Source organism: Empidonax traillii, unplaced genomic scaffold (assembly GCF_003031625.1).
Source record: "Empidonax traillii isolate 1590-97213 ecotype Southwest subspecies unplaced genomic scaffold, ASM303162v1 scaffold83:size2986645, whole genome shotgun sequence".
NCBI lineage: Eukaryota > Metazoa > Chordata > Aves > Passeriformes > Tyrannidae > Empidonax > Empidonax traillii.
The window spans coordinates 1,298,089-1,315,240 of NW_020955276.1; the positions used below are offsets into that span (position 1 = coordinate 1,298,089).

Genomic DNA, 17,152 nt, shown 5'->3' on the forward strand with positions numbered 1-17,152 from the left:
GAAAGAGACAGCAAACTAGTAACAGGCAGATTCAAATAGCACATTTCTTGCTGTAAGAGCAGCATATGAACTATGATGAATTTAGAATACAAAATAACAGTAGTATGTAACAAACTTTCTGCTCTGATTTTCTTACTACTAATAATACTTTTGCAGACAAAAGTTTCTATAATATTTTGAGACGATTTTCCTTCAAAAATAAATGGTGTTCTCTACATTGTATCTCTGACGGTGTTGAATGTATCTCTACAATGGCGTTGAATGATAATAATAATTATGCAATAAAAAAGGTAGTGCCAGTTGCTGGTCATGGAAACTGCCTCAGACATTTCAGGTAATATTCTGTCTCAAAAACAGGTATTACTCCAAAGCCATTTTCTGTTTTGCAACAACGCCTTGCCACCTAAAGAGTAGGCTGATTTGACACTAAGAATCATAGACACTGACAACAGTATATGAGACTATAATGCAAAGTCACTCATTGACTTCAGTATAACTCTAAACGACAGAATAAAATATAAACTCCTAGTCACAAATAAGGCAGAAAAGAAAATGTTTTAAAGTTTTAGGTTTTGGTCTTAATTACAGTAGCCTCAGAAAAAAAGTTCCAAACAGGATTTGGAGGCAACACAAATGAACTGCAGACTAATAATTCATAACAAACTTTAGTTCTCTACTAAGTCTTCCAATCCACCCTCTTACACCCTCACTTTCTGAAATTTGTGATATGATTAGTAGGCTAACAGTTAATACTGAAAGATAATTGATAATTAAAGAGATTACCCTCAGACTGTTCTCATTCTGATTCTTATGAAAAAGTGTGGTTAGGGTATTAAAACAAAAGGAAACAGATACTGAAAGGAATCTTGGGCATATTTAAAAGTGTTCTCTATTTCATTTTTCATTTTCTTTGATACAAGCAAAGAACAGTTCAAAACTGTATTGCTGGTATTACTGTAAGATGCCCTTTTTGAGCTCTTCCTAAAAGCAGTGAAGGCAGGGTCTTAATGAATTCATTTTGAAGGATGAGTCTGTCAAACAGTTACGTTCAGCAAGATTTTACAAAAAGGTCTTGAAAAGGTTTCTATGAATGGACTGACTGCTATATGTCTTACCTCAAGCACAAAGCAAATGAACTAAGCAAATAAAGTCAAATTACAGAACTAGAATATAGATTTGACTAAACCACTTGCCTAGGGGAAAATGGTATTTTCTTAGAAAACTATCAGTTTAGCCTAACAGGTAAAAGAAACCACTTCATTTACAAACACAGAGTAATAACACAAAAACCTGTTTGTTTGCCTTTAAAAATACTTTTGGCAAGTATTGCTATATCATTTCAGGTGTGTAAACTGGTGCAAACAGTTCTTGAAAGCTTACAGTGGAACTGACTGCACAAAATATCCTATGCAGTTTGCTTCATTCATGACATTATATTTTGGAAGTTCTTTAAGAGTTCAACACAAACCACCTTTTCTGCAAAGTTTATTTCTTCCTCCTAAAGCCACACAGGAAGGGAAAATAGTTGACTGCCATGAAATTTTTTTAACAGCCTTTCATATGCTGGAAAACTACTATGTTTTCCTTCTCTCTAATCTATAAAAAAACAATCAAAATCTTTCTGACTTTCCCAATAAATCAATTTTCCAATTTTTGATCATTATTGTTCTCTTCTGGATTCTCTGTAATTTACAAAAATTTTTTCACATGGGCCATTCATTCTGTAAGTCCTCAACTCCAAACGTATATAAGCCTAAATAATTTGACTTTCAGCCTATGTAGTGGTGTTACAGCAATTCTTTCACACAAAATTAACCCTGCCTATAGTATGGCATTTCCACAGCCAGGAAGTCTGAGCTGTAACTGAGGCACTTTGTCACAGTACTTCCACTTGAAATGTGCTTAGAAAAAGAAACTCCAAGCTTTATTGGATTAGATTCTTACATGAATTAAGCACCTATGACTGACTGCATTTCAGCGAGAGTTGAGCATGTCCCTGCCCTCATGCCTCTGAGAATTCTTCCATAATAAACAATAATATGGTTGAGTTTTACAATTCTGACACAGCAACTGGGGACTCGACCTTGTATAATGGTGTAGAAATTCTTGGACTGTGGCACTGACATTCTGTTATAGTGAAAAAAAATACAGTAAAAACGTATAAATTGTTATTTTATTTTTGTAAGTCTGGAGAACACATGGTGTATTTGACTTTGGGTTTTCCTTTTTTTTCTTTGCCTATTCTCTCATTCATTCTTTGTCTGACTCATACCTTAACATGCTGCGAGCACTAAAGAAGTAAAATAAAATTCTCACAGTACATTATTGATACAGAAGTCATTGATTTGCCATTAAAATTAGGAAATGAACAATAACAAAAATGCACATTTGTCTTTTGTAAAACAATACAATTCAGTATGAAAAAATGCCATCTGCAACATGTCCTATCTGCTAATATGTGTATTGGCTAATATGTTAACTTAGCAATTACCAGATAAAGAAATGCATATTTTTTCCAGTTGCAGCACGGCTTAGTTAAAATTCCTATTTCTGTTTTCCTATGTTTAAATACATATTTTGACATTTTTTTTAAAAAACAGCATGTTTTTACACACCTGTACTGTCCAATATGAGAAGCCAGTAAAGTTTTTCTGCACAAGTCAATTACATTCTGTCTAAATACAGTAGAACACAGGTGCACTTAGGAGCATGTTGATATATTCTTCAGTGAATTGTTAAGTGCACCTATTGATGACTTTTCTAGTCATATTAGTGAAGATGTCTTACTGGTACTTATTTTCAACGCAGCATTTTGACAAGTAATAGCTCCAGTATTACCCATCAAAACATACTTAGGAGGAAAGATCTGAAATTTGCTGCTAAAACTCTGCACAATAAATGCAAAACTACCTTCATCAAAACCACACAAAACTCTACTGCACAGACTGCACGTGTCTGAAAGATCTACATGCATTTTATAGAGTCAAGAAAACTACATTATTTTAGTTTTCTTTGCTTATCACTTACTGTTGTGTCTATTCTATTGCTTTGTCTTAGCTATGAAGTCAAGTACATTGTATATCAGTGTCTACTCTGCCATCAACAAAAAATGTTAGTAAGTTGTGCATTTGGAGTAGAAGAATTTAGGTTTCTTTCCACACTTGCCTTTAAGTTGTCCTTGCCAGTATCAAGACTTAGAAATCTTTGGTGGCCAGAAGTTTGTTTCAAAGCTATTACCCAGGTACAATATGCTTTCCACCATACTTATGCAACTTGTTGGGGATTTTGTACTAGTTGTTGGGCTTTTGTACTAGTTGAATCCGAATAAAGCTTTCCTGATTAACTTAGTATACACCCCTAAAAAACCCCAACCAAACTCACTAAACAAAACAAATCCTTATTTTACTCCATCTTCAAGACTGCTTGACATTTCTACTGTCACCCAATCCCTATTTTTCTTACACATGAATAGTCTATAAATCTTTAAAAAATTAGTTGAAATACTCAGATGGAGTGTTCTGATTTGGGGAGACTCAGAACTGTTGCTTGATGCTTGGAACAACAGAGGTTCCTATTTAGCATTTCAGAAACAGCAGATAAAGTCCATCTGCTTTTTCTCATCACAGTGCCAGCTCTCCTGACTTCCTCAGGTATCACTGACCAGTTGAGAGAAGCTAATATAGAAAATATTGTAATGAGGTTAAGGAGAGAGTTAAGTTTTTTCTATCAGTTCCCAGACAACATAGCAATTGTATTCAAAAAACTGAATTATAAAGCAAAGAAGGCAAGGATTGAATTAACTTTCAAATGGACAATCTACAACAGTATCCTACCCTGAAAAAGGAGACAGGATTAAATGTTTCCTGTTGGAGGCAATATTATCTTCTGCCATAAAGATAGATTCCTCATCTGATCACTCATATAATTCACTAAAGTACATGAGTCCTTAAAACATTCAATTAAGAGGATCTAAAAAAAATCTAATCTGCATGGCTGGGGACAGAGGGAAAGACAAGAGAAGTGGGGATGAGAGCACATTAAAGCTTTACATGCTTTACATATTTCCTTAGTGTAACACACAACTGCTTTTCTTAATATCTTGCAACTTCGATATTGTTCTTTTATTTCAATAAGATTAAACTTATATATGTGACAAATATGCTACCAACCCTGTTCCATGCACTGCCAGCATGTATAATCCTTTATGATAAAAATTATATTTATGGTAGATGAATGATGGGACTGACTTTCTCTCTCTAGTCTGGTTTAGGTCAAGTGAAATTCAGGTGATGACATTTAATACGAAACCAACTAAGTGTGAAAGGTTATAAGTGAAAGATCTTTTTTTTTACTGCAGCTTTCTTATAGGCAAACAAATGAATAATGAATTTACTGTAACATCTTCATTTGATCTACTCAGCTGTAAAATATTAACGTTCTCAAAGCTGAAGTAACTCAGACACTTAAGACATGCTAATGAACCAAATTCATTTCTGCAGATGCAATTAAAATCCTCATCTTTATCTATGCAGTCCAGGTTAAAAAGGTTGATACCAGGCTGCAGGACTACAAATGAAAAAAAAGAGAGCTAAACAGAAATTACGACATGGAGATGGAAAGCTGAAAGTCCCAGAGAGAAATGATCTTGCCTTGCAGCAGGAATAATGATCAGGCTGCCAAGACACAAAAGCAATCCAAATGGAATCAAAGGAAAAAGAGAAACAAAATTAGCAAAGATCTTCATCTCTAATAACATGTAACACTGTTTATATTTCATGTTTGAAATCTCACTTGGTTTTCTGCTATAACAATATGATACATAAAAATGATAGCGCAAGAAAAAATAACAAAGAAATGTTGTCATCCTATTCTTTTCCAACACAGATGTTCCCACTGCCTCTTCGGCATCAATGATGTTAATTACATGTAGCTACTGTATTCGGAGAAGAGGTAACCAGTATCCATTGAGCTGCAGAATCTGAGATTGAAGCTGAATTATGTACTGGATAGCTGTAATGCTCTGCACTGAGCGCAACAAACTCAAGCTATGAACACAGAATGAGCTAAATTATGCACAAAAAATATGCAAACATAAGCACTGAATACACAAGCAATCCACTGACTAGATTGTCTGGTTTCTCACTCCACTTAGGGAATGTATTGTTTCTGAATGCTAATCACTTCTGGAGGTGATTACTATTCTGATCAGTGTTTTTTTAGGGTGCAGTCAGCAAAGACTAGAGTTAGCTTAAAACTCTGCTAGGCAATTATTGGAGAGAATGCGAAGAATTTTGTTTAGTTACATTAAAATATCTTTCTAGACAGTGGCTGTCTGTGGCCTGTAGTATTAAGATAAACTCCCACAAACTTAAGTATACCTTCTGCAATGGGCTGCTTATTAGGATCAGATTTTTTCTTCACACTGATGCTATTTAACAGCAACTTTAAATAAGTAATTAGTGAAGAAATGGGCAAAACTTCATTTGCTCATTTCCAAACAACAGACAGTTCCCAGACTAGAAAAGACCTGTAAACTCAAGATAAAATTAAAAATTCTGTTAAAATTACCCACTGCTATGTACTAATTGCCATCAAGTATGTACAGGCAGTGGTGTTAATGTAGGTTGAAGTTATATGTGGAAAGTGATTCTATAATTAGAATGCTATACATTGCTTGAACTGCAAAAAGCCTACTCTATTTTTAGAAGTGGTGTAAAGGGTAAAAGAATAAATATATATGTGCTTTGATAAGTCTCCAGAAAGGAATAACTGCTGCCAAGAGGTTCAAGTTATGTCATCATTGCAATGAAATGTATCCAGCCATATGCAAAAGACATCATTGCCAACAAAGTACAGCATTAGGCTTTATGGTGTACTCTGCCTTGTTCCAAGCTTACAAATGCAAAAACATCATTTTGAAATTAAGCTCATCCATGAATTACTGAAATACCAACTATTATCCAGTTACCTCTGTAAGATACTTTTTACTGATTTAAAACCCTTCTGGATGATACATCTCCTCTCCCCCTCCTTAATCTCTCTCTTTCTGAACTGTTCTTGATCGTCTGTATTTATGGCATTTTTTAAGATGTTGCACAGTGCCTTAGATATGCTAGCTTTTTGTACCTTCCACCAGAAAGCAGCCCGCTTTCCACTTGTAGCTCCTTGCCTCTTCACACAGGTTTCTAGTGTACCTTAGAATGCCTATAGCTGCATTTTTCCTGTGACATTCTTGTTTGTTATTCATCTCCTGGACTGACTTGCAAACCCTGGTACTGCTGTTACGGCAGGTTCCCAAGGGAATTGATTACCACTGATATTAGAATCACTCCCTCTTTCTCTGCCTTTATGATTTCTACATTTGGTTGAAGCTTCTGGCTTACGCTATAGGACTCAATAACGTGTTCGCAGAAAACTCAGCAATGAACTAGCTGTGTAGCATCTTCCCTAGTTTATGTCCAACAGTGACAGCATCATGAGTGGGAATAACCCACGAGTGCATCTTCACAGAAAATGCAATTACTGTGCAAAAAGTAGGACGGGGGAACCTCCTGCTCTACTGGAAAGGGTGTTGAGGGTTGAATACCAGTTTCACTTCGTCATCTGAGGAGGGTTTTTCCCTTTTCTTTTTCTTATCATCTTTCTCTTCTGCTTCTTTTATTTTTTTTCCATTCTTTCCCTCCTCTCCAATAACGTGCACTATTAGAACTGATGAACGCCACCAAATATGGACTCACTAGTATATCTTCATGCAACACACAGTGCTCTGTTACTACTCTTTCCATCACTTTCCTTATCATAAAATGAACAAACAAAAACCAAAACCCAAACTATTTTTTATTTCCATTTACCAATACCCCGTATTTTTTATAACACTTCTAATAATATCCGAATGTTATCTGTGGTTCTATTAGAACATTATTCTTACGTTTTAGTGTTTTATTTTCCTGATTTTACTTTGTTCTGTAAAATTGAATTTGAAATACCACAGATAATTTTGTATTCTATTACTGTATATGATGTTGTAGTTTTCCTAGCAACCAGCATGTGTTAAAAATCCTCCCTGATCTTAGGTAATGCTGAATCTATACCATATAAAACTGAAACTGAATGCTGTTGACATACATTACCTCCCTCATAACAGGGTGATACAATCATTCTTGTCACTATAAATGAAGTAACACTTTTGGTCACTTATTAATATTTCCAGTATGACTAAAACAGAAAAGAACTCAAAATCACTGTGAATAAAGAAATTTCAATTTTTCCAAACTATAAAAAAATTACTAAATAAGAGGCATGATCTCATACTTTCACAATGGAACTAAGATATTTCCTACAAAAGTGATTTTCAGAGTAGAGACACTTTTAACTGGGGGCAGCTGGAAAAAAAAAATCAGTTCTTATGCATATAAGGCAGGCAAACATACATGAAAGGAACAAAAACCTTATGTTAGTGATAACTTAGGTACAATATTATTACCCTTGCATATGTTTTCCTTACCCTGGACCTCTCCTCTAGTTTTGTCATCATGACGACAGTTGCACCTCGTTGTTCCCACATCATTCTCCAGAAGTCACCAAAGGTTTCTGGCAATGCCCCTTGTGTGGCTATATAAGCATTCTGCTTCCTGTAACCATCTATGTAGTTGGCATTGATATAGTCACTGCCTGGTATGCCTGCAAAGAGAGGAGAGTGAAAATACAAGGCAGCATTTCTATGATGTCCTATTGTACAAAATCCCGTGATGCAGCCAGATCAGTGAATCTTAGCTTGCTGCATGCCAAGTAGCACATGGGTACTTTCAAGTGAGTGTATGTCATTTGTGGTGCTGAGAAGCATGATAGTCTCTCTGGGTATAACTATTCTTTTGAAACAAAAGACTCTGTCTGACATACAGGGAAGATTCCCCATCAGATACCCTGAGCAGGCTCCTTAAACCCTCCTGTTGAGCTCACTGCATTTCTTGTATATATAGAAAAAAAAATAATGTTGTCAGACTATTAATATCACTGCAACATTTATTTTTGCCCATTACATGGGAAGATAATTATAAGCTTTATTTTATCAAAACACATTATGTAAGTCAGGTTTAAGAAACAGTGAAATCTGCTATATGGTGTATGTATGACATAAAGACCTCTTCAAAACTGAGTAAGAATTAAATGCAAGAAAAGAAGGTGGAATCCAGGACCTGTGTCCACACTGGATGTACGTCAATTGCTCGAGGTTCAGGTATGTTGGACAAGACGTACAGAGGGACTTTGATTGTGTCTACCACACCCATGGGAAGCTGGTCAGTTCCTTTCTACAGTCTTTTTAACTCAGGGTGTGCAGTACCATGCCTGTACTGAGAGCCGGAACATGCTGCCTGCCAAGGTCAAGGAGGTGTATTTGCTATAGTGAAGATCACAGTACTAGTCCGTACTAATAAGGCAGCCATACTAATGGAAATGGACAAATATTCTCAGTCCACTGCTGAATTCAGCAGTGCAGTGTCCAGTTTTTAACTCACACTATGTGCGTGCCAGAAGATAAAGCATGGAAGGCATCAGTTTTTATGTCATTGCTGTTTTATTAACTGATGACTTGAGTAAGAAGAGAGACTCCTGTGAGATCTCAGTGCAGGCAGGACGGCAAAGCAGTCTTACTACAGTGTTGGAACTCAAAAGTGTTCCCCAAAAGAGTTAGCTGAAATACAGATCTGTGCATCAGAATAAAATAATACAAGAAGGTTTGTTAAAGTAATTGACAGAAACTACTTCTTTGAGTAGAAATGAATTATTTACATATACACAGTCAATCTGCTCTCCACAAGTCTACAACCCCAGGATATGGTGCAGGTTTTCAAAAAAGAGTCAAGGTGGTGATATCAGATTCCTGACTTATTGTAAAGCTATAACTGTTTTCACTCCACACAGCTACAAAGTTGAGTTTCTTTGGCTATGAAACAGCATATATCATCAAAGATGTTTAAATAAGTGCTTCCCAAGATTTTTGTCAGAAACTGAATCTTCAAATCTATCCTGATGCATTATCTTCTGTTGGCCATCCTAAACCAGAAGTTATTGGAGCTGCATACTCTTGTCTTTCCTGAGAAGCAGTGACAATGGTAAACACATTTTGGAAAACAATTTGAATTTGAATGGAAAATAGAGGTACCTCTTTAACTCTTTGATTGTCTTGTTGTTTTTCACTTCCATTTAAAGAGTTTCTACACGTATTTTAGGTGACCTTAGTGTTTGATTCCACCAGTCACTTAGCAATGAACAAACTCATTCACTAAATGTGATACTAAATTAATCCACCTGTAGTCTAACCTGTAATTTTGCCTTTGCACTCAAAAAAGTTTCATATATGTTCTTGTTTTATCATTTATTATTTCTCATATTTAAGCTTACATTTTAATTTTATTTTAGTTTCTGTACACAATTAAAAGAAAAACCTGACAAAATATTTCAGCTATGGAAAGATTTCATAACTTCAGGGATATAAGAGAGGCAGAAAATGGCATTCCTCAGAGAAGATGCAGGAATGGATGTAGGAAGACTAGCTGACTCTGATTCGAGCTGATTGAAAGTCTCTTCTGGGAGAAAAATAAAACAAAACAAAAAAAAGCTTTTAAACCTGCATGATCTATAGCTGAAAAACATCACTTCCCTCCATGAAAGGCAGAAATTGGAGTTCAAAAGCATCAGTCTTGTAGACTTGAAGTTGTTTTAGATGAAACTTCTTACTGCAGATATTGGAACTAATGACTTAGAAAATACAACTGCTAGGCACAATACTGTATTTTCTTCCTTTATCAAGATAATAAAACATTTTTTCACAAAACAGATGAGAAAGAAAAATGAAGTCAACACGAGAAATCTACACCAACTGGGTTTTATTACCAAAGGAACTGAGAAAGCTGGTAAGAAATGTTTTCTGCATAAATTAGAATGACATTATGATGCCTGGTATCATACTTTGAAGCACATGTTATAAATAAAAGCCTAAGGAAAAAATGAAAAACAACACTTTGTAAAGTGGTTAAATGATCTTCTGGGAAAGCTGTTCTCTGGAACTGATACTGCACAAACTCAGCATGAAAATTAAGCGTGATAAACTCTTCAATAAAGAATAATCTTTACCAATCTTAGCAGCCACTCCTAGTATCTGATATAAAAAAAAATCCAGAATGTCTAAAATTGTAAATACTCTTTCTACTTACTATCTTGTTTTTAATTGATTAATAAATCATATTAAAATAAATAACTTTTAAATTAAATAATAATTCTTTAAACTGGAATGAAGAGAAGCTTCCAGATTATACTCTTCCTGATTACAGATTCAAGTGAGAAAGAATTAAGATTAACAATTACTAACAATTGCAAAGAGGATTTCTTCCCATCTAGATTAAAGTGGAAATTTTCACTCTGTTTTTCCACTTGACTTTTATAAAGAGGACAAAAAATATCCTGTATGGCCTTTAGCCAGAAAAGTTATTTTACATGACAAGTCAGCCTCATGGCACATGAAGAGGATATAGCTAGGATACGGAAGTCCGTTAACCAAAGGCCCTGAGCAACTGTTAGTGACTTAACTAATGCAGTTTTGGAAAAAAATAACCTAGGTGCTATTCCAACACTTGCACTGAGAGAAGATTTTCATCAAGGGTTTATCTCTAGCAGAATGCAGCACTCAATTGGGTTATATCTCTCCTGAGATCAAGAGAACAGTAGGGTTCACAATGCTCGGCTCCATTGTCTCACACAGTATCTAGTAGGTATTTTCTTTATTTTCCATAGTCCCTTCAAGTATCACACGCATTTCTCAGTCTCTTTTCATCACTATTATCATGCATGACCTCAGTTTCCCATCCTGTTCCAAAATCCTTTTGTATTCTGTAATACCATTTCCCCACTCTCACTTCCTATCTTGCACTTTGCCACATGAGTTTTTGCTTCATCAGCTATGTCCCCAGTATGCATAAACTTAAAGCCCTCTAGGGAAGGTGACTTGTCATAAGAGGACTAATGAATTGAGTGCAGTTTAAAAATAACAAATTCAAAACCTCAGGATCTGTAAGTATCTACACTGACCAAACATTAAAAATTATCAAAGGCAAATAAATTTAAATATTAAAATGTCACGTTCTGCAATGACTTTTCTGGCCATAACCTCATTCTGAGCCTAGAAAGCTGAACAACTCTCTGTCAAGTCTAATAGTGCAAAAACAATCAAATGTCAACAAATTTGACTGCAGTACAGTGAAATCCTACAAACCTTTGTTAGCTGCCATAGCTTGAAGGCAACATACCCGCAAGCACAGCAACAATTGCCATCATTACTTAAATTTGGGTTTCATAGTTAAGAGAGGTCAGTTCTGTAAAAACATGGGTCAAGAAGGGGACAAAGCAACCAAATTCTTCCTTCACTAATATTGATATGAACCTTACCTAAGTAATTGGCCTCAGTGGGGTTTACTGTCTTTAGGATGGCATACCTGAAGTATAAATTTAGGATAATCCTGACTTTTACAAGTTTCTTGAAAGCGGAGACACAGTTCTGCACAAGAAGTCAGCTAAAGACCAAGCTTCTGAACCATAATTCTACTATAACTATTTTCTAGTAGCCTTTTCAACTATAGTGATGAATGACCAGAGTCTAAAATCTCCTTTTTTAGTGAGACTGGAATCAAGCACAATGAGGGAAGAATCAGATGAGCAGTTGAGTACAAAAGACACTACATTTTCAAATACCTCAAGAGAAAAACGCAGTCCAGATTTTACAAAGTAAGAGTAAAAGATCAGTGAAACAAAATCATTTATTCAATGCCACAACTAGAGTGCAAAATATTAAAAAACCTTGAATTGTATTGCTCCCCATTTATGCTGAGAACTCATGAGCCAAAATGACAGTACATCTTACTATAATATAGGCTCATATCCACAAGGTTAACAATGTAAACCTCAGGAATGATTCACCTGATTTCCTGAAGACAGTTATAATCTTAAATACCTTTACTTAGACTTTACATTTTATTCACAAAGTAAAATCAAGTAATGAAATTATTTTAACCCTTTACGAAGCCTTGCTACTGAACCACGCTTCTCTCTGAAACAAATTAAATGATAAACTTTTGTTTCTGCACTGCTTCCCTAGGACATGTGCTCTTAGTCATAAATAGTGTGAATAGGATTAAATTAAATCATGCATCTTCCAACATAAACAAGTTGGGAAAATATAATGATGAACCCAAAATGCTTGATGAAGTTGTACTTACTGGTTTAAATCAATGATTGGTGTTTTGAACGATGTTATAGTAAAACTCTGTGTCACAGAATCACAGAATATTCTGAACTGGAAGGGACCCATAAGCACCACCAAGTCCAAGTCCTGGCCCTGCACAGGACCATCCTCAAGGGTCACACCATGAGCCTGAGAGCTTGTTCAAATGCTTCTCTAATTCAGACACATCTCATGATGCGACCACTTCCCTGGGGAGCCTGTTCCAGTGGCCAATCACACTCTGGATGAAGAATCTTTTTTAAATATTTTCTAATATTTTTCTAATACTCAAACTAGAAATCAAAATCTAACATGACATCATCATACTGTGATTACTTTATAGCTGTCTGAAGATGGATTTAGTGATTCTTCAACTCTTTAAGACCAAGTAATACAGAAGTTAATAATCAAAGGAGTTCTGTTTTGAATAGAAATATAAATTATACTCTAAACGATGCACTAAAAAGGCTGTTGAATGCCTCTACTGAAACAAAATTTAATGATTTCTTGATATAAAAATGGTTTGATATTTCCTTCAAAACCCAGTTACAATATGAGTGTGCGCAGTAAACAGGTACTAAATCTTCATTTACCCATTCAGGAGCAAATCCACTGAATGTTTTCCTAAAGCTTTCCCCAATGGAAAATATGGCTATGCCTACATTCTAGGATGAATGGACATATAATTACTTTATAAGCATATATTATTAGCAGAAAACAACTCAAATGCAATGTGAGAGCACAAATAATTTGTATAGTTCATGACTCTTCAGTAGATATTCAAGAATTTATATTGCCCAAAACAATTTCTAAACTCAAAGATGTTGGCCTGCATACTCAAAACTGATTTACTGGCAGTTAGCCACGAGAAAAATAAGAGTATTAGCAGCTTCTTGCTTTTTCTTTTTTGACCATTTGTATTACAGTCAGATTTCTAGTGTTAGCAGCATATTAAAGTCACTAAATTTCCCATCAAACAAAAATTACACTGCTGAAATATGATATTTTATTTTTTTTAATAACTAGCATTATGCAAATACATGCCACATGTAGTAGATTTTTAGTCTTGGACATCTCCTAAAAGAATTGGTAAGACTTTTTAAAATGTATAATGTTTAACCATCTTTTCCTCATTTTCATTTACTTAGAGGTTTAAGGTCACAAACCTAGATAATATTCTGCCATTATACTTTAAAAGTCCAAGTGTCCATCTCAGTCACGTCACAAGACAGCACGATACGAGCAATCAGATTTCAAGAACATGGGAACAAAATTTCACAAAGTAGAATTTTCTTTCAGGAGGAAAATCAATTTACCACATCAAACCTGAGTTTTCCCTCCAGAGGGACACCTAATGTAATAAAATTTAAACAGTACTGAAAAAAGTATTCCTGCAAGTGAGCAATGACGTGTGGAACTCCATGCTACACATAATTAGAGAGGTCAAGAACTTAGTAGGGATTCAAAGCCAGGTTTCAAGATGCGTAACAGGAGCGACGAAAGGTACCAAAATCAACCCTTTGAAAGTGTTACTAAACTTTGTATTTCAGAGCTAATGCTATTTTTAACAACTTATTATCAATAGTTGGAAAGAAGTAATTTTAAGTCTCTGCTAACTGCTTCTTAAGACTTTCTAGGAATCACTTTTACTGGCTACAGAGTTGGGCAACTGTACAAAACTGGCCTTGTGTCCCATTCTAAAGTAGCAATCACAGCATTCCATATTTGTGTAACACCATCAAGAGGCAAAATGATGATCAGTGTAAGGTTACAGTTTGGCAGATGCTTAGTTTCTTGTTCACATATATTTGCTCTTAAACAGGGACCAAGTGTCTAGATGTAGAATGGAGCTCTTCATCTTAGAAAGAGCACAGTTATGCAAACCTCACTAATATTAGTCTTCCCTTGGCCATCAAAGAAATGCAGATGAGGCCTGTATGTAAAACCTAGCCAAATATTCTCCTATAATTGTAACAAAATATAATGTTGTCCCAACTTAGGTCTTGATCAAGTTGTATAGTAACATAGGTAAAGGAGAATATATTTTTAAAATCATTGATTTCCCTGATAGCATGAAAACAAACATAGCTGTCAACTAAATAAGGTGCTGGGCAGACAGTATATTTTCATTATTTGGAATATTTACTTAAAAACCGAAAGAGAATTACTTATTTTTAAATGCTAAGACCAATGTATTAAACTTATAAAAGTATACACACAAAATTTCAGCTACAGAATCATGTAAAGTCCCAGGGGTAAAAAATGTTAAGAATATAATTATATAGAAAATTATTTCTGTTTTCAAGACCAATACAATTATCATCGCATAAAAAGGCATTTAATACTTTATCTATATTGCTTTTTTCACCACCACCTAAAGACTGAAAAAATACTTAAAATCATGCAAATCACCAAATGGGCCAAAATCCCATTTGTGGTTATATATCTAACACTGATATTTCAAAAAGCTATAATATTTTAATTTAAGGTCAATAATTATTAAAGGAATAGAAATTTTAGCCTCATATGATATTTCTTACTTTAAAAAAGGGACATTAGAGTTTAACTGTATTTTGTCCTTGTTCCATAAAATACTCCTTCCCAGGTGCAATGTATTTTTTTCCATGTTTTTATTATCTCTTATTTAAAAACATACTGTAATGTACTGTAGATTTGATAATTTTAATTACTTTGATAACATTTTCTGTTTCACCTCTTAGATGTTCTTCCTGTTTTCTGAAAATATTATTTTTTCTTTATGGGAACCGAATTTCATCGGTCATTTATATAAAGGGGAAAATGGTAGAACTTTTTAAGCTCAGATGTGTGATATATAAATTTCTTTGCATTTAGTTTTTTTCCTTCCCTTCTGTCCCCCTTTAATACAACCCTTTTTTCAAACAAAATCCTTTGAAAGATTTGAGTCTTCTTTCTGTCAGTTAGACATATTTCTGAGTTAAGCACTTTGTTCCAAAGAACTTTACATAACACTTCAGCAAGGCTGTCCAATTGCTGTTCCTGGCCTATTCGGACCATGTACTTAGCCCTCCTCTCTGGACCAGTGGATATAAGAGGATACATTTAATGAATTACATCATATATACTCCTAATTAAAATACCATCTCTTCAGTGTTGAGACAGTTTTACCAGGTAGTGGCAGCTTTCTATACAGCTATATCCTTTTACAAGGCAACATGAAAAATCTAAGTGACATTGCAGAAATATCTTGTCAGAACTGCTATATGAACCTCAGAGGTGGAACAAACATAAGAAGATTATCATATGGAAATTCTTCAAGGCAATCATTTAAATTCGCTAATACGTTTGAGAAGCTCTTATCTGTGTTATCAAAGCCTATGGTATGCAGCTGCAATAAGTGAGGGAAGATCTAAACTTCAATCAGTGAGATTGCCTTTTTCTTCACCAAGCAGCTAATATTAAAATGGATTACACCTATAAATCCAGTGTCTTCAGGTCGGGAGCAGCCAAAGATAAGAAGCTGTTTAGAACTGTAAATTAAAACACCTTGCAGTTTAACTTGCAGCATGTTTTAACTGAAATAATTACAACCTTGAATACAGTTCCCAACCTCATATGTATCGCATGCAAGTCCTGCACGAGTTAACTAAAGGCAAATTTTATTTTCATTTAAATAATTTCACTTATAAAATATATAATTTTTTAGATTCCAGCCATCATTAATATTTGACAGTCAACAACATAAAGTAAAAGTCTCTCTTCAACCCAGCAAGCAGGTTAATGGTAAGGCAGAATTGGCAAAAAATAAGAAATCCTCTGAGTGAAAGCCAGTGTTTCCTGCTGCTTTAGCTCTTGAGAAGAGAGAGACAATATCAAGGGCTGACCACCTCCATGAGTTTGTTTAAGTTAAAACTTTAAACTGTCCAAGTTTTAGGAAAGCTTTTTGACAAAGATAAAATTAAGAACTCTCACTATACCTCACTGCCAATCTTTAGTCAGTGAAATACTCAGGTTCCAACAATGTCTGCATGTGGGCATTCTTTTAAACACTCTTGTTTAACATTCCGATTGTAAAAGAAAAAGAAAAAAAAAGTTTAAACAGAGAGTTCTTAAAATTGCCCCAGAGAACATAAAGTTGATTTTTTCCCATACTGAGTTTTGACCACTAAAACTCACTGAGCAGATATGTTGATAAGACATCGTTCAACAAAACCTTCAGTTCATGTATGTTCACTGCTACGTTTGCTTTGCACTGTTAGTATAAGTAAACAGCAATATTAATTTGCTTTAGACAACACATTGGCATATACACAGGGATCTGATGCAGTCAGTGTTATACATGAAACCCTGTACATTTCAGTGTAAGTTCATAATATATTACTGACAATAAACATCAGAAAAGATTGTCATTATAGGAATTTACTGGAAGTAAATTAATTAATTAATTAATTAGCACTTCATTATCTTACTATGTCAGCATATTGATTAGTAAACATATACTAGATTTTAGGAGTCAATTACTTTAATTTTAAAGGCCTCCTTACCTTCTATTGCTGAGAGTAGAACACGAGAATGGTCGTATGCAATTACATTCGCGTATCTATTCTTTGGTTTGTTTACTTCCAGGTTAGAGTGTTCCCATGTGAACTGCTGACCAGGATCAATAGACTTCAAAAGAGAAAGAGAAGAAAAGGAAAGGAAAATTTCAGCTATGGACTACACAATTGTTTTATTTATAATGATTACAAACTAAAATCCCACAGTTTACTCTGGAAATAATTTGCTTTTGAAAGAAAATTATTACTTCAGGACACATTGTACATACTATATCCTGTTACCTAAAGCATTTTGTATTTATGCACCTGAAGTTTCCATGAGGAATTTAAACCTTAATATTTT

At 34.7% G+C, this 17,152-nt stretch overlaps 1 protein-coding gene across 50 annotated transcripts in view; it reads right to left on the minus strand.

Annotated features, from left to right (window-relative positions):
• PTPRD (protein tyrosine phosphatase, receptor type D) overlaps positions 1-17,152 on the minus strand; it is a 1,139,994-nt gene that overhangs the window by 37,683 nt on the left and 1,085,159 nt on the right. For all 50 annotated transcript variants that reach the window (XM_027881066.1, XM_027881067.1, XM_027881087.1 and 47 more), the window contains 2 exons: positions 16,798-16,921; positions 7,505-7,680 (listed from right to left, as the gene is read on the minus strand). In XM_027881066.1, the coding sequence (XP_027736867.1) occupies positions 7,505-7,680; positions 16,798-16,921 (300 nt within the window). The remainder of the gene's footprint in view (positions 1-7,504; positions 7,681-16,797; positions 16,922-17,152) is intronic.